We start from the raw sequence: 21,663 nt of genomic DNA, 5'->3' as shown, positions 1-21,663 counted from the left end.
CAGAGTTTGCAAAAGTAGAATGGGAGGCAGAGCCTTTAGCTATCAAGCTCCTCTCCTGTGGAACCGGCTTCCAATCCAAATTCGGGGAGCAGACACCCTCTCTACTTTTAAGACTAGGCTTAAAACTTTCCTTTTTGATAAAGCTTATAGTTAAAACTCCTCACTCAACCCTAACTAGCTTTTCTCTATAGATTTATTTGTCACCACTGTATGCCATTAATTCTGTGTCCTACAACCTGTACAATGCTTTGTTGTTGCTTTTTTTTTGTTGTTGTTGTTGCTTTTCTTGTTGTTGCTTTTTGTTGTTGTTTTGTTGTTGCTTTTCGTTGCTCTTTTCTTTTCTTTCTCCACTTTCCACTCACCCCAACCGGTCAAGGCAGATGGCCGCCCACCCTGAGCCTGGTTCTGCTGGAGGTTTCTCCCATTAAAGGGAGTTTTTCCTCTCCACTGTTGCCTAGGGCTTGCTCAAGGGGGATTTGTTGGGTTACTTCTACATACTTGTGTAGTCTGGACTTTATTCTGTAAAGTGCCTTGAGATGACTTTGTTGTAAATTGGCGCTATATAAATAAAGTTGAATTGAATTGAATTGAATAACTAAACAATAATTGTTCATAATTTTAAGTTGAGGAGCCCCAGGATGAAAGACGCCCTGAATAAGAGACAAAAGATACACATCTCTGCTTTAAAAAGTAACTGTACAAAAAAATAATCTCATTCTGTTGCTGACCTGAATTAAACCTGCATTTATTAAGTTTTGTGGTCAGTAGGCAGCAGAACATGCTATAAACCTAACAGAGATATATTTTCAAGGTGGATGTGTTATGAAATAGTTGCTTATTTACACATCCCACTGCCACGGAAAAGCATTATCTTTCATTTGGAGTTATATTTCTGGACACCCGGTGAATGTATGTTTCTGGCTTTTGCTCTTCACTAACTCCTGAAGAGAACATGTGGCTCTTCAGCTGCTAAAAGCTGTATTTTCTTGCTGGGTGAGTTGTGTCGAGTTCATTGGGAGTTTTTCCACTGATAATAGCTGCCTGCTGTGGGTGAAAATAAAGATGATAGCAGTGACAGTGAATCAAATTTTGCTGCTCTCGAAACCAAAACAATGAGATTGAGGACACTAAAATACTCTGCAGAGCTTAGATAAACTGAAGGCTTCATAAAACGCTGAGTCGAAGTTGGCTGATCACCAGATTTATAGAACTTCAAACTTTCCACAGTGTGCAACTTTCGTCACCATCGCCCAACATTTGCTGAACAAAAAGCATTAGAATAAATAGTTAAGAGTAGTAAACCTACCTAGAAAAGCCCAGTAATGTTTCATTTTAATGTCAAGTTTCACCTCATAAAATGTTACTAGACAATGTCTTATTGTTTGGTGCAACATCAAAGGTCATTTTCTCCATAAGCTAATCAGCATTTAACCTCCAAAATACCTGGTGATTATACATTCATCTGCCTGCCTTCTCATGAGAAGAAAAGGTAAACTGGAAGAAAAGAACAGATCTGTTGAGAGAGGCAGCCAAACAAAGCCTCTATTTGACCAGCAGCATATGAGCGGGTGAGGTGCAACCCTGCAAGACATCTCAGTCCAAGCTGTGCCAAATCACATTTTACATATGGCTCTGAGGCAGCTCAGACAAGGGAATTCCAATTTCCACAATAACAAAACATTATTTGACAACAACATTCATCGTACTGATAGCATGAATAAAACTATATTCGGTACACCAGCAACCAAACTATGCTTAAATTACCATAGAAAATTCAATGTGAAGAATAATTCATAAAATGGGAGGCTGGTCCACAGAGATAGGGAGGATTATCCCCTTTTGTAAGCCACTTCCCTTAAAAATTTAGGTTTTTCACAGCAGGATACAGTAAGCTAACTAACCATACATTTCTGTGCTGTATTCTTCTCCTTTTTGCTCTGAGTCACCAGCCACCACTGACTGATAAGGTTCACAAGAACTGACAGCCATGATTGGGTTTAAAATACTGTTCAGAAGAGTGATTTTGTTTTTCTATGTGTGGCAATATAAGCAAGCAAAGACAACTAGTGTTAAAAGTGGTCAGTTCTAATCATATAAATGATTTGCTGTTGTCCCTTGCAACCACAAATGCTGTGACGGACAGGGGTCAGCATGGGAAACATTTAATTATGGCCATGATCAACAGGTATCAGGTATCAGCCTCATATTGTTAGCCCCAGACCAGTCAGAGTACCCAAGGTGTCCCCTGTCCAACAGAACACTAAAGACACTTTTCATATCCCACTTTTCATATGAATATCAATACGCTGTGTTATTTTAGCTGACATGTTATCTACTGTTACTGTCTTCCTAGAGTAAGATTGCAGATTTCCTCTTTCTGTTACAATCCCTAAACCTGGCTCAGTAAAAGACAGTATAGAACATGTGACTAACCAGGTACTTGAGTTAGACTAAAAACATTTTTGTGCTGGACTGTGGATTTTACTTTATTTTCAATGTCTTGGAAACTAGCACAACCAGTATAATGAATAACAGTTTCGATTTATTTATGGCCGTGTCAGATTTTTGCAACGTTAGGCAACGTTAGAGAAACATATTTAAGTCCATTTTTCTTTGTTTAAATTTGACCTTTACACTGAAGCTTTAGCTTTAGGATGGAACAGCTTTCCATTTGGGCAAATATGCTTGTTCAAGTTCTTTCTAAGAGATAGATGAGAAACTCAGTCCATATCTTTATGCTATGACACGTGAACAAGATGCTGTTGCATCAGTGAAAGATAAATGAGTATATCCCCTAAGATGTCGAGCCTTTCAAGTTGTTTTGTGTATGTGACAATTATATCTAATGAAGTGTGAAGTCAGGGCAGACTTGAACAGGAAACTAAACTGCAATAACACTCTGAACTCTACATTTTATGAAGTGAGTAGCAGATGATTATTATTATTTTCACATCTCACTTGATGACAAACACCCTTACATGTAAAAGGTGCCACATTGCATAATCGCATGAAAAAATGACAGCTTTCTAATGGGTCAGGGTTTGGATATTTTGGTATCATAAAGCATCCTTACAACAACTTTTGGTTAGAGGGGGACAAATGAAAGAATGAGAGCATCCCTGTGAATGAGGGAAAAAAACAGTTGCCAGCTGGTGTTAAAAACAGGAGGCAAACCAGCAAAGTTATGACACAGAGATGCAAAAAAAAGTGAAAAAAAAAGTGACAATTGGAAAAGAGGAGCTAAATATATGCTTGCTGCAGCGAGGAGTCAGGATTTTCACTTCACACAAGTCTTCAGAGGGAAAACGAGAGAGCGAGAACAAAGTGTAAAGCATGGCAGTGTGCGTGGTCAGCAAGAAATATCTGACAGGTTTCTCCTTTTTTTTTTCTGCTTTAACATGTCTTTTTCCTGATACAACTTTTTTTTACATGTGTGAAGAGCAGAGGAAGAGAAGAAAAGGGCATTTCATGTATCGTCACAACACTAATGTGTCCTCTTAAATAGAAGATAAATTAATTCTGAGATACTTCTCAAGTAGGCTGATTGAGAGTCGCAGAGAGAAAAGACCAATCAGAAAAAAGCCTTCTGGACAAATGCACAAATGTCACACACACACACACACACACACACACACACACACACACACACACACACACACACACACACACACACACACACACACACACACACACACAGAGTGAGAGAAATACACTGCATGGATAAAGAGTAGCTGGCATCAAAATCGCTTTTAATCACAGATTCCGAAAGACAACTGTTACTGAGAAATGTTACTGCTAATAGTAAAGTAAATCAGACAGATATTAATTCTTATGGCTTCTTAATATCTTTATATACTCTAGAGATTAATTTAATCACGCTAGAAAAATACAATTTCTCCCATTTTTGTTGTTCAAAGTCAACTTCACTAAAACTTAAGAGCTTTCGTAAGATCTTACTCAAAAGGAAGAATACTCTGCAGACCATCTACTGAACTGTGGTAAACAAGGCTCTTTGTGATGGAAACAGAGTTGTTGCTACAGAAACACAGAAGAGAACGAAAGGTAACCCAGACTGGCAGACAAGCAAATCAAAAATCCAAAAAGCTGAAGTGCCAGAAATAAGAATCAGATCAGTGCAGGGGCTCAAACAAGTCATGTAAACTTAAAGAGTGTGAGCAAACAGAAACAGCTGGTGCAATGAAGACAAGAGAGGAGAGACACAACAAAAGCAAATATAATTCAACAAAGTAGAAGGAAAATAAGAGGATAGAATAAAAAATAAGAACTGGATACATTCTGTGCATGTGTAATTTTTCTCATAGGCCAATAATGCTGAAAGCCTCACTGATAAAATAAATCAATAACTTGGAGACAAAGAAGAAAAATATTTGTCATGATTGCACTTTGTATTTTGTTTTACTCATCTCTCAATAGAGAGAGAAGAAGTTCAAAATCCCAATACTGTGACTAAGAATTGAAGGTTTTGCCCAATATTTCCCACAACTGAAAATAACACCAGATAAAAACGGTGTTTCAGTCCTGTAATTTTAGCTGACCCCTAAATCAATAAAGACTTCTCAGTACAATGAAAAACTGTGTTTCCCAGTTTCCATTTACTTTAAAATGGGTCATCCAGGCCTTAATGTAAGGCTGGACACACAGTTCTGCAGGAATATGTGTAAGCCTCTCTACAAATCTAGGCAGAAAAGGGTGTTATGGGTGCACTGAAGAAACTAAAAACTGCTTGAAAGCTTTTAAATTTCTGCAACCTGGTGATACTTCTGGCTGGAAGCCTCCCACTGCTGGAGGTGGCATCAGTTACAGGATTGGTTGTCCTGCGTGGGAGCTCTCACTCCCTGCACGGTCAGATCAGAGATTGAGCTGAGTGGGTTTTATCTGTCACCACCCATGCTTTAGAGGCAGTCTCGTTCGAGTGTACAGTGTCAACACTCTCTGTGTTTTCGAAGACACTTGGACCGACTGAGAAATGTATGAGTCTCACCAAGCATTTGAAAGTATGATCAGGAACAGGAGTCCAAATCTACCCACTCCTTTCTCTAATGTGATTGATAATATCACTACCATCACATAATGGGGACTTTTAGGGATCCTGCTGGCAGCACATGTAGCTGGCCTATCAAACAGCAGCATCTTGTTTCCAAAAGGGGATTCAGAGATATGTTGTTAGTCAGTCAGACTTGTGCTGACTTTACCTTCTTGCCCCTAATGCAATAAATCCCAAGTACACGACCCACATATGTGTGTTTCCTAGGCTTGTGGGTGTTGTGCTATGCTGGTGTCAGAATAGGTCCTCTGGCTACACCCCCTCACACTTGTGTGACTGGCTAAAAGGCAAAGCATGTGTGAAAATGACAGAACAGAAGTTACGCACTGTAACTCTGGGTTCTTTGAAGAGATTATATGTATCTGTGAGAGAACATTTTTTTTTGACTTACCTATGAAAGGTACTGGGGAATCATAGCGTGCTCAGACTTTCTTCAGTTAAAATGTGTAGTATTTATGTAATATGAAGTCTGCCAATATGTTCACTCCAAATGTGTAATTGAACAATCTTTCATTATTCACACATAGTAGCTAATAATTAAGAGACAGTAATAGCGAGGATAGTTAAATTAGAAAAACTAAATACCGTCATAAGACTAAACATCAAAGCAGTGAATCCAGCGTGCTGACCACATGCTACATTTTCATTGCAGCAAACCTGAACATTGTCACTGAATGTGAATTGCTAAATGCAGAATCATTGCATGTGAACATACTTTGTAGAATAAGCAGTTTTTCCAATAATGTGCAACTTACATTTTGACAAAGGGGTCGGAGTAGCCGTTGGAGTCCATGGCGGCCAGATGGGCACAGCGTATGATCCCAACCAGCAGGCAGCCCTTCTCTGTGTTATAGCAGAGTGACACCAGGATGCGGCCTCGCTGGGGACACACAAAACAGCAGTGTCAGACAGAGCACCTGCTTCAGACAGTGGGGAATCCTGCAGAGGAGTCAAAACACTTTTCACGTAAAAGAAACAAAAGTAAAAGAACTCACCAGATGAAAATGGAATTATAAGAATAATTGGAAATCCCCTTAAGGCTTAAAACATTTTCAGTACCTAGGATATAGTGTGTGTCTAGTTGGGCAATGGGGTATGCAAATTAGACCTTGTAATTAAAGGTCTTATCTGAGTCTGGCAAAATGACACTGTTCTTTTCTCCTCTTAATCTTAGAAACTGAGTCTAATCAGAGACCAAAAGCTATTACCCTCTGTCTCTAAAATCATGAAACGAAACGTGATAGAGATCACCAGAGGAGAAAAACACTGGATGAGCAGCAGTGGTGTGATCTACTATCTGTTGCTGCACAGCGTCCATGGGAGTGGTTTTTCTTCACGCCGCTCTATCAAAGTTCATGCCTCAGAGACATGTACTGATTCCAAAACCCTTAACTAACCCTTTTTTCTTTTTTTCTTTTTTGCAATGATGGAACTAGAGGATGGATTAGAATTAAAATATGAACATGTATGTAGATGTAGTAGGGTAAAAGAATAAAAATTGTAGCAATGCATGTTTAAGATGAAAATGGCTATAAAGCTGATCTGGGGATAAAGCTGAAAATATTACAACCTCCTCTTCTGCCACAAGTGCTCCCTGCTCCACCAACTGATTGTTGGCTTCCTTATTCTAAAATGAGACAAAGAGAAAGAGAGAGAAATCACAGTTATAGCCTACAGAACCTCCTGGTGAACATCTATCACACAAAACATTACTGCATCTGAAATTGATGCCTGATATACCCCAGGCGAACATGCACATTTGAAACAGGACACAGCTTGATACTGTATGTCCACAGAAACCCATTTGTCATTCATGTGAACAATCCATCCACAGCCCCACACTCGTACTCACCTGTGCAATTCTCTCCAGGCCCATATTGTAGCGCTTGCTTTCGCCCTCTTTCAGTTTTTTCAGTGCCACTCTCACTTCTCCTATGAATTCGTTCCTCCCGAGTCTGTCCATGTCACATACACACAGCCTTCATACACAAAACGAGAAACACACACAAACGCGTGCACAGGTAAACAGAGGAGAAGCAGGTGAATCAGTGAAAAGTTACGGATGAAACCTGCTCCGCTCATTGTTGTGAAGTGAGCGCAGACTGTGCCAAATATATCCAAAGTGCATCTAAACAATCAATCAGCTCCTCCACCTGCAACACAAGACGACTCTCTGTGGTTTCTCATGAGCAGCCTCGTCAATGATGAGAAGCTGTGTGATTGAAGCTGAAGACAAGGAGGGTTTCCAGAGGACTTCAATCACTTCCTTCTTGGCTGTTTTTCCATTAGACACTAATTTGTCTTAATTGAAACATGTAAGAGAAAATAGATAGTTTGAAGCAGGTAATCAGTTTTCCTTCTGCATTTCAATAAGCTAAAAGGACAGACTGAGCTCATACTGTGCACAGAGAGAAGAATAACAGGGCTGTCATCAAATCATTTGTACAGATTGTATGCAATAAAAAAGACTGACATACTGGGATGCTCAAAATTAAGTCTGCATGGTTATTTACAATATCTGTTGTGCTGTCTTTCACCAATATCCCTGCAGACCAGGTGAGCTAAATGATTTTTGTGTGATATTTGTGTCAAAGTAAGCTGTAGTCTGTCTAACAGAAAGTGTTGGGGAAGCTTTGCAAGCTTCCAAGTAGTTCACAGTGAAAGACGATGAAGTACAGCAAGGCTACCTCAGGAGGAAATTTAGTTAAGGCTTAGTCCATGTGGTTACTGAGTCAAGCAAGATAACTCAGTTATTTATCTCAGTTATTATAATCAATACTTGAGAAAACATCGCAATTTAGATGTAGAATTATATCCATAAAATGTTCACCATTGACCTAAACAGCCCCATCTTCAGTAATTTATTACACAAAAATGGAAAAATAGCATTGAACTATTTGAATCACTATGCAAATATGAATCAAGTTGAACAACCAGCAAAATAGTGCAAAATAATTAAACTACTGGTTTAATTACACATACTTCAGTTGTTCCCAACACTGCTGACAGATGTGCCGTAGATAGTCCACATTAATGTAGTGTAGTCTAAAAATACTACAGTGAACACAAAAATGTTAAACTGATCTTTCAACGTATTGGACAAATTCGACCTGAGGTGATGTGCTATGTGCGAGGAATCAAAGTTGTTGGATCACCAAAGCCATTGGGATTCATCCTCTAATGACTGTGCATGTCTGTACAAAATGTCATGGCAATCTATATAACAGATGTGAGATGTTTCATTCTGGATCAAAGATCAAATCAGTGGACCACCCGGCCCACTCACGATGCCGCATGCGCGTCATCATAGGGACTTTAGGAGAGCAGGAAGGTGAGACGACGGTGTGTGTGTTTAAAATGCACACCCCAGTTTTTAAGTGGCAGTTCTGTAAAACTATTTAACAAGTATGAAAATGCATGTTACAGTATGTTACACTGCAGTAATGATGGCTGGATTACCTCCACAATCACCCCAATCTACAGAAACCATTTCCACTGAATGTTGTCTCTCTCTTATACAATACAATTTAAGAGATATTGTTGTTGTACCATTGTATTGCTGCAGTTGTGTTCTTCCTCACTTATTCAGTGATGGTGATGTTTGATGGAGTGTGAATATTCCATCGGCTACAGTAGAGTCATCATTGCCCCATCACCTGCTACAGTATTCCCTCTGTGCTCAAATATTCCCAGATGGATGGCCCTGCTGTTGCTCTTTTTTCTCAAAAGCTTTCCTCAAACAAACACACACACACACACACACACACACACACACACACACACACATACACACCCCTTCCTCTCCTCTTCCTACTCTCCTAATGCCCCTCTGATGTTTGGACACTTGACATGCTGGTTCCAGCCTTTAGTCATAAGTGATGAATATCTCTAGCAGAAGTTTCAGAATAATGCTGACTCATGACCGCCACCGACAGATGATTTATGAGCCTTTGCTCTGTCATACATGTAGGGTGTCTGCAATGAATGTGTCCCCCACAACTTTTGGCTTTTTCTTTAAAAATACTTCATCTGTTTCCTCACCCCCTCTCCCACAGTTTTCCTGTTTTAGAATTCCTCTATAAGTCAGACAGGTGCTCCTTTAATAACCTATAGCATCCCATGTATATTAAAATATAAATATATAGATATACTGTAGCTGGATATGCAACCCAAATACCAAAATTTGAATTTGATGGCAGCAACACATCTCAAATTTGGAACAGAGTAATGTTTACCATTGTGTAGCATCCTCCCTTCTTTTAACAACTGTCTGTAAACATCAGGGAAGTGAGGAGACCAGTTGCTGAAGTTTTAGGAGAGGAATGTTGTCCCATTCTTGTCTGATGCAGGATTCTAGCTGCTCAACAGTCCTGGGCCGTACTTGCCCGATTCTTTGTTTTATGATGCGCCAAATGTTTTCTATTGGTGACAGGTCTGGACTGCAGGCAGGCCAGTTCAGCCCCCGTGCTCTTCTCTTCTGAAAAGCCAAGCTGTTGTGATGGATGCAGCATGCGTTTTAGCATTGTCTTGCTGAAAAAGAAACGTTGTCTGGATGGGAGCATATGTTGCTCTAAAACGTCTATGTACTTTTCAGGAGTGATGGGGCCTTTGCAGATGTGTGAGCTGCCCACACCATAGGCACTAATGCACCCCCATACCATCAGATGGCTTTTGAACTGTCTGGTGATAACAAGCTGGATGGTCCCTCTCCTCTTTGGCCCTCAAGACACGGTGTCCATGGTTTCCAAAAAAATTTCAAATTTTGATTTAGTATTTGCCCACAGAACAGTTTTCCATTTTGCCTCAGATCATTTTAAATGAGCTTTGGCCCAGAGAACACGGCAGCTTTTCTGGATCCTGTTCAAATGTGGCTTCTTCTTTGCATGATACAGCTTTAACTTACATTTGTGGATTGCACAGTAAACTGTGTTCATTTCTGGAAGTGCTCTGGAGCCCATGCAGTAATATCCAGTAGAGAATCATGGCTGTTTTTAATGCGCAAGGGCCCGCTAATCAAATGCGTCCAGTTTTGACTTTCGATCCTGTCCCTTCCGCACATAGATTTCTCCTGATTCTCTGAATCTCTTGATAATATTATATAGTGTAGATGGTGGGATCTTCAAAGTCTTTGCAATGTTACATTGAAGAACATTTTTCTGAAATTGTTCCAAAATTTTTAGACACAGTTTGTCTCAGATTGGTGAATCTCTCTCCATCTTTACATTCAAGAGACTCTGCCTCTCTGAAATGCTCCCTTTATACCAAATCATGTTACTGATGTGTTGCCAAATAACCTAATAAGTTGTCCAATGCTCCTCCATTTGTTTTTCATTACTTTTGCAATCTTTTGGTGCCCCTCTTCTAGATATACACAGTATACATTTATGTTTAAATCAATGTGAATGATACACTTTATACCGGAGAAAACATTATAGAAAATCAGATTAATTACATGGCTACTTAAAATCATACTCTACGTAAAAAAACATCCCAGCAGCTTGTTAATTTATTGGATATGCATATCTCTCATTAATATCAGAGGAGCTTTCTGTAGAACACTAATTAACTAATTTCATATTACAAGATTAGGACTCTGTAGTGATAGCGGCTTTATGAGACTGTACTTTCAGATAGATGTTCATTTTGGCATGCAACCATGCTCACAACAAGAATGCATACTAATTTTTAGCAGGTATATTTACCATATAACTTTATTTACCGTATCAGCATATCATCTGCTAATTACCACGTAATACAAAACACTGCTGATTGGGGATTGTTCATCTACCAAAATATTGGGCAAATAAAAAATATGACCTTATGATGGTGCTAAATAAAGAATGAATGATTCACCAATGTGATAAATCCACTTTGAGAGGAACATGAATGTTGATAAAAAATTTTACTCAAAACCACAAACATGCACCTACTAGCAGTGTTAGAGAACAATTAGTGGATCAACGGAATCATACTCTCAGGATTATGATGTCTCCATAAAATTGGACCTTTAAATAAAAAAATATTGCTCATAGCAGTAATATTACATTTTCTCCCACAGCCATGGGCATTGTGAGTCTTACAGAGGTATGGAGAGGAAACAGAAAGACTCAACTTGATACTGACAACTTGTTTTAACACACAAATACACACAGATGCCCCACATCCACATGCTCCATTTCCCCTGTGCTAACTGACAGCCTGACTATCGTTTTAGTGATAATAGGCAAAAAAGTTTGCAAGATGAAATTCTCCTCAAGATATGCATTGATGCACAATTCACCAAAATATTCTGCGTGCAATAGGATGCACATGAAATTGTGTTTACTAAAGTAAGGGGGAGCACTGAGACATCATGTTATCACTGTCAGTGTTTTGTAAATCATTTGAAATTTGCCCAAAGGCAGACGCAAACTGCAGCAACTGAAATTTGGTCCTAATCTCAAAATCGTGTCTGCTTCTCAACAATGAATCAACCTGCAGAAGAGCTCAGTCTGTCTCTTATTCAGACTTCAAAAGAGACTGATAATGTTGATCTACTTGTTTCCAGTAGAATTCTTTAAGTTTCAGGCATTCTCTTTTTCAAGTACATTAAGGCAATTTTAAGGCTCAATAACTAAGTAAATAACTTGTGAAGATGGAGATTTCTGCAGTATGTATTCCACTTCAGTTGACTTTCACTCAAGAAACCTCCAGCAGTCTTGTTGCGCCAATTAAAGGATTAGCCAGTGTTAGGCCAACCGTGAAGTCTGGATTGAGGACATGAGTTATTAGTTTACTCAGCTGGTTCATTCTTAATAACTGGACCTTGAGTGGCCTTAAAGATAAGGTCTGCATATTGCGTAGGTTGTTGAATACAGACTACAAATAAGGAATTATAAAAGCAGCCTTTATTTAGCTGTCCTTTTTGTACGTAAGTGCATTTTGCCTCAGCATAATGGCTTTATATAATCATTGTTACAGCAAATGAGTGAATAAATGGCACAAAAATTAATGCACTTCTCCCTTCACTTCATGGGCTGCATACCTTTTTAAATGATTGTTCTCAATTACAAAGAGCAGTACAATAGAATAGACCAAGAAATCACTGCACTGTTTTTATTGCCGCCTGCCATGTGGGCTGAAGTGCCAAACAGAAAAAATGTATCAGAATTATACACTGCATAGAAACAATGCTTCTCTTACTCTTTTACAGTGAAATCTGTACTGTCTGACTGCAGCATGGCCCAATTTGACGAACTAACGTGGCACTCTCCGGCCCTTCAGGCAGAGTCTGTGCAGAGACTTCCTGCTCAGCAGTGTGCAGAGCACGAGGATCAGAGAGTACAGTGCTCCCTTTTCTGCACCCTGCTGGGACCGTCGGCACGGCATACAGAAGGGCACAACCCAGTGAGTAAACACTTCTCTGGGGATCCCTCTCTGTTTTTCCATTCTTCGAGTGCTTGTTGCCTTTCCCGTGGAGTAATGACAACATAGCTTGTTGATGAGTATGGAATATGGTGCTGGCACCTGAACACATCACCAGCAAGAGCAGATATTTCTCTCTCTATTTCTGTCTGTTGCTTACCCACCCAGCACTATCTTTCCTTGCTGTCAGACAGTGTTTCATTCACTCCCGCTCATTTGCTGGCTCACATATTTCTCACTGTCCTCATTCTTTCCTTTTTTGGCTCCCCTTTGTGTAAACTCCTCCCCATCACTCTCTTTTTTTCTAAGCCAAGTGATTTGCCTCATTCATCACTTTATCCATTTCACTACTCTCTCTGAGCCAGTCTCTCGCTTTCAATTGACCCTTGGATTCTCTCCATCCCTCTATAACTGTATGCAATTTTCCTCAATCTTGGCCTCCCTAGTTTCCTTTTCCAAACCCCGTTTTCTGTCACTTGACATCATTCACGCTTTCCTCCTGCTCTCTTTGTTGATCTTGGCAGCCGCCTCTCATTTGACACTGGTCACACTTGTCCTCTTCTGCCTCCTTTTGGCTACCCAGAGCCTCCCCGCTGGTTTGTGTCTGTGGACTGTGTCCTTGAACAGAGGTCAGGTGGGTTTCCTCTAGTTTGTGGGGTCTCTCCTCAAGCCGCTGTTAGTGTGTGTTTGTGGAGGGAGGTTAAATGTTCTTTCAGAATGTGTGCATTTGTAGCTCAAGGACGTGTGTTGTTTCCATATGTGTGTATTTTCTCTGTGTTCTTTGACGAGGGGCCATGCATGTTCTTTCCTGCGAGTGATTGCCCTTGACATATACACAAGAGGATAAGCACACACCTGACTGCCTGCATATGAGAATTGTGTGTATGTATGTGTGTGTGTGCGTACGTCTGTGTACATTTGTGCTCGTGTTTCCTCAGGATGAACAATGCCCTCTGGCCCCATTATGAATCCACTGAGCAAACTGACACTGATTGAATGCAGCGCACACATTCACAAACAAAACACACGCAAAACTCTGTCTCTGAACTGTCTCTGAATCAACTTACACATGCAGGATGACACGAGTGCGTCAGAGTTTTTGGGCCAAGATGGCTACGCTTGACCTCAATCGCTCCGAATGGATTGTGCTGTGAGACGGAAGGGGCGGAGAAAAAGTGCACAGTCCACACCTGAGCAGTTGCCACAGCAATGGCAAGGGAAACAGTTTACCTGGAAAAGCCCACTGGGAAGCATTGATTGCTGCTGGCAGCACTAGGGGACTGGAAGCATGTATCTTCATCCTTCGTAAAATGGTCATTTGGCTGTCTGGAGAATAGAGCTAATTGCTGGTCCAAGCCAAATTTAAGGGGCGAGTACCTACCTGAGTGTTTTGGTTGTCATGTCAGCTGCTGTGATGCCATGATACACCAGCGTTTCGTTCCACACTGGGTTCAATGTGTTCTTCAAGGTTTTTGTGCGTAGCTTGTTTGCCTGTGGTGGGAAAAAAGACCATGAAAAGAAAATAAGGGCAAAGGACAAGAATAAACGATTAAATTAAAGTTGAGAGAGCTAATTCATCAGATCAGAATGAGCGAGTAAAGAGATCATGAAATTAAAGGCAACGTGTGACACTACAAAATATGTAGAAACAACAAAAGAGAGAAGGGGGGGAGCATCATTTATCTCTGTCCCTCAGGAAATCGCAGACATCTGCTGCCTACTTTGTAGAGGAGAGTGAGAGGACACAAGGCTTCCTTCCCCTCACCTGTCCATCTGTCTCCTTCCCATTATGACAAGACAGTGCATTAGGACCAGTCAGTCCTCTAAAACAAGCACTGTGGCTCAAACGCAACACAGCACAGCAGCCGATTAAATTTCACAACACAATCAGCATGGAAAATTAAAGCTTTCCAAGAGAGTAAATGGCTATGAGCCCCTAATAGCTTCACCACACACCACAAAGTTCGCTTGCACTTTTTGCCTAATTTCTCACAGCTGCCTTCAGGATGTATTCATCTTGTTAAGTTTTTAGTTCAGATTTTTTTCTCATATTTACTTCATATTTACGTATTTATTAACCCGTTTAAACATCAGGCCTGCACACCAATAAATTGTATTTTTACAGGCTCCCAAGATTCATAACTTCATGCAGGCATTATCACGCAAAGCCAAACCTCCTCCTCAAATGCTAAAGTTCTGGACACATTCTTGTCATAAAATGTAGGTTAATAAGACCTTGCAGAGCCAAAGCCAGAACTAATTGGCTGTTTTCAGCTGCAGGAGCAGTTATCAGCAGCAGGAAGTATCAAGTGGAACTGTAAGGTATTGTGCTTTATTTAATCTGCCCAACTTCAGTTCATTTGTTTGGCATCTAGATTAACATGTGACTTTGCAGATTTAGAAGTGAAAAATCATTAGACTTAAAAGACATTTTAAGTCTGGCCAAACTGTTTATTATTCTGAATGTCATACACATCAGATCAGTTGTACACTTTTGTTTGTGCAGACAAAACTTTATATGGTTTTATTTTATGTTTGTCAAAAATGAATAAAAACATTGCCACAGTAATGCACTGGCTGACCATTCTTGATCATGAGTAAATTATTTTGAAAGAAGCATAAGGTATCTGTGTATACAGCCATTAGTGAAAACAAATGCACTTCCTTTTAAAGAAGGTTTCCTAAAATCTACAGAGCCTGGTTTTATGTAGACTTCTATTAAAAATGAAATGAAGGTGTATAAATATGACATACGGCTGAGAAAATCTGAGAGAACTGAGAAGCAGACGCACAATGTTTGTTTTGTTCATTAGAAAGCTTGACAATACGTATAATGTAGAAGGGTCTTAACATGTAACCTACACAAAAATATGCAAAGAAATTCCATTCATTGCTACATACTGCAATAATGCTGCGTACTGTATATGTTTGAGCCCTTGATGACAGGACCCCTCTATACTAAGTACTTTTACTTTTACCAGCAATACTTAGATACTGTTTTTAATGCAGTTGTTTAATGGAGTTTCACCTCTGGTGGCCATGGACAAATATACTGCATGAACCATCTAATTGTAGCTGGTGGAGAAAATGCGGAGTCTGTTCTCTAACATTCTATTGCTCAAGTCTGAACACTCTCTCTTTCTTTCTCTTCTGCCTCTCGCTACAGCGCTTCAGGGCCAGATGTTGAACCCTCTCTCTTTTTTTGTCCCCACATATCATTGTTCTGCCTGGCCTGTCTCTCCTCTTCCTGCCTTTCCTCCTACTTTCCCATTTTAATTCTCCATTTTCTGCTGAAAACTTTTGGCTTATCTGCCAGACTCAGCCCTCCAGAGCTCGCTCCATGAAGAGAACAAGTGTTTTCAATTCATGTCATTTGTTTGATTCACTAATGTGCAGGAGAAGAAGTGCACAGGCAGAGTCACAACTTTTAGTGGTGCTGCTTTTTTCTATGTGTGTCAGCACAAATAAACACAGCAGCTATTTCACTGTCATTCATTATTGAATGAATTAGGATGGTTTTCTGAGAGCAGCATCTTACTCATGCTCCTTCTATAGGCATTTAAAACACCTGTATCTTTTTCCTGCCAGACCTTTTGAGTGAACTCCTTTCGATTTTGGCCGTGAGCTAATTTTCATGCATCTCGATCAGGAGCAGAAGGATGAAAATCGTAATGACCATCATAGAGGCACTGAGAACTACGGCATCTGTGCATGTTTATGTTTGAGAAAGAGAGTGACAGCGATGTGAAGGCGAGATAAATTAAGGGAGCATCTCTGTGTGACTGTGACTAAAGCCTTAGCATGTGTTTGCATATGAGCAAGGTCGTGCGCTGTATGTGTTGCACCATGTTAGTTTGACATCACAAGACAGCATGCCTTAAAGAGTGGGATGGAAAATGTATGGGACTTGGAAGAGAGGTGTGCCTCTGCTCTCAATGTTTTGACAACTCATTTTTTTACAGAAACTAAAACCTTTTGTGTTGGTTATTCATTGCAGTGCACACATGCTGAGTCTGAATGTGGACAACAGTAGGTGTGTGTATGACTGTGCGTCCATCACCCTCACGTCTTCATGTGCATGCTCATACTTTTCAAGTGACGTGGGCCCCGCCTGGAGGGTATTTAAAAAACTGTGGTTCATGGATACTTACCTACTCACTGATGCTTTTCTCTGCACACACAACCCACCGCTCTCCCCCCATCAACACGCGCCTGTTGACGTGAGCCGTATAACAATCCTCCCTGTTTCCATGACAACCACCTGCTGCTGTCCTCCCCTCATCTGTCTCTAACTCCCTCCCTTTCTCAGCTCCCTCCCTGCCCCCTTTTCCTCCCTCTCAGTTGTCTCCCTTCCTTCCGCACACTGTTGGTATTTCAAGGTCAAAGAGGGTCACAGCCAGATAGCGAGATAGAGACAGAGATAAGGGTGGAAAGTATGAAAAGAAGAGAAACAGTCTAAGAGAACACAGACAAAAGAAGGCTGGAGGACAGAATCCCCCAGACATTGTTATTGTTAGCACCTTAGACCTTAGCCTTTTTCAACTTCAGCACTCCTAACATAACCTCATTTTGTGTCAACCTTGAGCCAAAATGGCCGACAACAGGTTGCATTCTGCTGGAGCTGGGGGTTGCTGTTGTTGTGAGCCTTCCCTGCTGCCTGAGCTAAAAACAAGACAAGAGCAGTGCAACAGAGCAGAACATGTTTGTACTTGATAAAGCAAAACACTGGACAAACCACATCAACAGCAACCGACCAAAATGCTCCCTTAAGCAGCTTAAAATGACACACTAAATTAGCTTGCTGCCATGTTATGTGCCATGTGTCCAAGAGAGTTTTGATATTTGATAAACAAGAATTGATAGAGACACTATTTTGTTACAAAAATTAAATATTTGTTTTGTTATTTTATACTTAAATAATAACAAAATCCAGCAGAATAAGTTGTTACAGATAATGAATGGAATGTATAAAATACTTCCTGTTTTAACTTCCTGTACAATGTGGAACTTCATGAGTCATGAGTGTCAGTATCTGGGTCAGTCCAGTGTGAAAGCATGTGAGGTTAATGGTCGCTGAGGTAAAGTTTGAGTAGTGACCTTGCTTGCGCCGGGGAGGAGATGAAGCTTGACGTATGGATCGGCCAGACCGTTGGAGTCCATGGCTTTCAGTCCCTGTGGACACAAGCAGACACAGACAAACATACATATTGTAGTGTCAAAGTTGACGTCATCGTGCCCTCGAACACTGACAGGGTCGGAAACAAACAGAGGAAATGACAGACCTCCTCTACTGTGGTTCCATCTCAGCAGTGCTTCTGGGTGTTTCTTTCAACGCCACTATTTTCCACATTCTTTGACTCTTTTGTGTGTCCTCAATGGAACAGTACAGTGAGATATCCATAATTAACACCATGTGACAGTACGTTATACGTAATTCTAAGCTTGTGTCCTTGTGCGATGGCCATACGGAAATTCGGCGGTTACAGCAATGCTATCCAAAATTTTGTAGTGCTTTGAGATGATTTTGTCTTGAATAGACAAGCTGCAGTGGGTGTGTGACAAATAAGTTGCTTTAAAAGGGTTGAGAGAAACCGCTCTGACATCTTGTGCAAATGTAGAGAAAACATTACAGGAGAATTGTTTCTATTAGGCCTTAAAGGAGGATTATGCAACCACACACACACACACAGAGGTCTATTTACATGAAGAAGATATTGAAATCGTGTATACCTTTGCCTTGTGAATAGTACAATGAAGACAGTTGTTGTCCTGATCAAAGAGCAGGCTGAACTCCAGCGTTCCCAGGTAGGCTGAAAACAATCAAAACCACAGCAATTACTGCCAAGGAAAGGACAGATACAGTCACATACGCACAAACACACACACTCAAAAGCTCTGAGTCATATTTGTAGCAGATGGCCTCTTACAAACATGACACTGCCTAATATGAATTGATCTGTCTTGTTTGATTACTGTTTGGGAAAGAGCAGAAACTTGCAGTCCCACTATTACTACCTCGAGTAATAAATCATCTGAGCTGCTGCGTCACACAAAGTGGGAGTGACAAACACTTGTAGAAAAATGCTTGACTGCACAAATACCCTGCAAGCAAAAAGCACAAACTTGTTTTGAGGAAAAAGGGAGGAAAACAGAAATGATGACTGCCCACTTTACAGTTTCAGTATTGGCTGTGTTGTTTTTTTTTTTGCTGCTTAGCAATTTTTGAATAAACATACGCAAAGTTCACAAAACTTTGTTCACTACACACATAACTCACTGTCATCATCATCAGAGTCGAACACCTCCTCCCGCTCTCCATCGTTTTCCCCCCTCCTCTCTCCATCCTTGTAACCTCCACTTGTCTCCCCATTAAAGGTTTCCTCTTTCAGGATTTTTTTCTCCCTTGGAGGTGGTGGCGTGCAGGGGTAGTCGTGGAAACGTGGGAAGAAGTCTGAGATCTGTGGGATGGGGAGGATGGGGCCCGGGCACACATTGATGGCAAAGTGCTCCTGCATAGAGATCTTGACCGGCGATGGCGGGGGCAAAGTGTTGGAGTTGGGCGTTGCTGAGGGGGAGGAAGCAGATGAGGAAGGGATGGAGGTGGAGGAAGTGGGGATGGCCAGGTGGGATGTGGAGGGGGGCGGTGGGGGTTTGGAGACACTCATATGGGCTGTTGAACAAAACTGAGAGGTGAAAATGTGATGGAGAGAGAAAGACAAGAATAAGGTGAGAAAAACAGAGACAATAAGCGCGGATCTTAGCAGATGGGAGGAAACAAGTGGCTCAAAAGTCGAAGAGAAAAACATCTCCTCCTCATCTGAGTCAATTCTTTTCAAGGCCAGTCAAGATTGGCAACATTTTGAAATTCACAAGGAGAAAAACTATGTTTGTTTTCATCTGCTGATTTCCTCAAAAGCCAAAATAGAAACAGAAATTGCCAGAACCTTTGGCACTTGGAGTGTGACTCATACAAGTGTGAGCACACCAAGTCCGTGCGGTGAATGAATATTCAAAAGTAGTGCTGTGAAGTATGAACAAATGATGTCACTTGTGTATCTGCACTTCAGTCTAATCCCTCCCTTATCTTACTCTTTCACTCCTCTCTCTCTCATCTGTAAAGCCCCTCAGCTAAATTTGCATAATACTATTTGAAGCCTTTCTTAGTCCCGAGCATATTTGTCAGCAAATGAAGCGTAATAACTATTAACAAACTCCAACTTTGTTAAGACAAATGTCATCATTTCCTTCTTTTTTTTATAGTCATTGAGAGAGACTGGAGCCATGTTTTCTCTTACGTAGTCCCACCAGGCTGCTGTCTGCTTATTATTTCAAGAACTGGTTTAATTTTCACACTGAGAGGTGAGACTGTTGTCTTTGTTTACTGGCCCAGATTAAACAGTTAAAAGGCAATCACTGATAATTTTTTCAGTGCTCAGTACACAACAGACAAAGTGGCAGATCCACTTTATAACATGACCACAACAAACCCAGCTTAGAATACGTGTGAGGATGCATGTCATTGTCCGTATACAATGTTCGTATACAATGTCCGTATACAATGTGCATGTCAATTAATGCTTTTGCTGGTTACTGTCATCTTGCACCCCCTGTTCCTTCATGTCTGTGCAGATTTCTATGTTTAGTAGGAATTTGTCATTTGTCAGTTTCCATGTTACTTGTTTGTCTCAGAAGAAACAGTTTTGCTCTTTTAAGTTTTTGACTGATGTATCTGTTTTGTAGATGCAAATAATTAGCCTATTTGGAGCTCCATTAATGGTTTTGTGTTTATTTGAGAATTTACTCTAGGGCTGCAACTAATTAGCATTTTTTGGTTGTGGTTAATCTTTTTTTAATGAACTGGTTAATTCTTAATAGTAAAAAACAAATTATAGTTATCATAGTTCCCAGAAGCCTAATGTGATGTCTTCAGATTGTTTTGTCTGACAAACTCTGAAATAAGAAATCGATTGGTATTTTGCTTTTAATGACCAGCGGGTATTTATTATTAGTTTACCCTGGCTAGCTTCACAAGCTTTACTATATAACACACAGTAAGTCAATACAACATTGTCATTTTGGATAAGTCATTTCAGATATGGAGTTCCTTTTTCATAATGTGTTAAAATGATATGTCCACATGTACAGCAAACATGCTCTAGCAGACTCTTTAAAGCCAAATGCCTCAGTCACATGTAAAAGCCACACCAAAACCATCGTCAAGTCAAACAGTGGAAAAGATGTGATTCTTTGTTCGTAGGCAAATACTGATACACTGCACCTTTATAGTTTACTTTAGTTACATCCATTTTGCTATAACTAATCTTTAATGAATCATTAACAAAAATGTTTTACATGTTAAGGCTAGATATTGAGATAATCATTTAATTTAGTCGCTACACTTTACAGATCCAAACAGCACAAGACTTAACTTCCTCACCATATGAAGTTACACTGACTCTCACACAACCACATGTGCATTAGGACCCTACACAAAGATAAAATCACCAAACTGCCTGTTCACATCTTCAATACCTAGACTCATGTCGTTACTGACAATGTACTTATGTAACAACACCCAAATTCACTGCTGGGGTACCCACGTATAAAAGATCATTTGCATGGTGCTTACAAAAGAATTTATTCTCACGCTTCTTACATGCAGAGACACGCACACACACATACACCTGCAAGCTCACCTGCACACACACAAGCACGTACACACAAACTGTCACACTCACACATAAAGCTGTGCACAAATACGTACCTAGGGACAGTCTTCATCTGTGCCAGCACTCCATCTTGCCTGCTCTCGTATCCTCCGTCTCTCACACACTGAGCATGCAGACCAGCTTTGAGTCAATATGTCCCTCTGCACTCTCTCTCTCTCCTTCTCTCTCTCTCTTTCTCTCCCTGTCTCTTTTCATCGTTTGCTCTCCTCTACTCTGTCCCTCCCTCTTTTGCTTCCCCTTGAGTTGTGACGTATCTGGTTAAAATCCCCGTCAGTCATTCCCAGACTGTGCATATAGTACTGTCACTCACTTTCTTAGCAGCAGAGAGATTTAAGGAATCCCAGGAAAAGGGGTGGGGGGTGTAGGAATGTGGGTGTTTTTGTTTTTGGATGAGATGTCTCAAGGTAGAGTGATAGAGTGACAGATGAGGAGACAAACTGACATTACACAGACATAAAGACAAAA

At 40.5% G+C, this 21,663-nt stretch overlaps 1 protein-coding gene across 2 annotated transcripts in view; it reads right to left on the bottom strand.

The window, feature by feature from the left end:
* doc2g (double C2-like domains, gamma) overlaps positions 1–21,421 on the bottom strand; it is a 31,127-nt gene extending 9,706 nt beyond the window's left edge. The window contains exons 1-8 of one of the 2 annotated variants that reach the window (XM_067497862.1): positions 21,234–21,421; positions 18,747–19,139; positions 18,200–18,279; positions 17,567–17,641; positions 13,851–13,960; positions 6,918–7,044; positions 6,636–6,692; positions 5,821–5,945 (exon numbers count right to left, since the gene is read on the bottom strand). In XM_067497862.1, coding sequence (XP_067353963.1) covers positions 5,821–5,945; positions 6,636–6,692; positions 6,918–7,044; positions 13,851–13,960; positions 17,567–17,641; positions 18,200–18,279; positions 18,747–19,134 — 962 coding nt within the window. In that variant the 5' untranslated portion in view covers positions 19,135–19,139; positions 21,234–21,421. Of the gene's footprint in view, positions 1–5,820; positions 5,946–6,635; positions 6,693–6,917; positions 7,045–13,850; positions 13,961–17,566; positions 17,642–18,199; positions 18,280–18,746; positions 19,153–21,233 lie in introns of both variants that reach the window. The other variant, XM_067497861.1, reaches the window with a different exon arrangement.
* Positions 21,422–21,663: the final 242 nt, after the last annotated feature.

Source organism: Channa argus, chromosome 3 (genome assembly GCF_033026475.1).
Source record: "Channa argus isolate prfri chromosome 3, Channa argus male v1.0, whole genome shotgun sequence".
Classification (NCBI taxonomy): Eukaryota; Metazoa; Chordata; class Actinopteri; order Anabantiformes; family Channidae; genus Channa; species Channa argus.
This window is presented reverse-complemented; position numbering and strand designations above follow the sequence as displayed.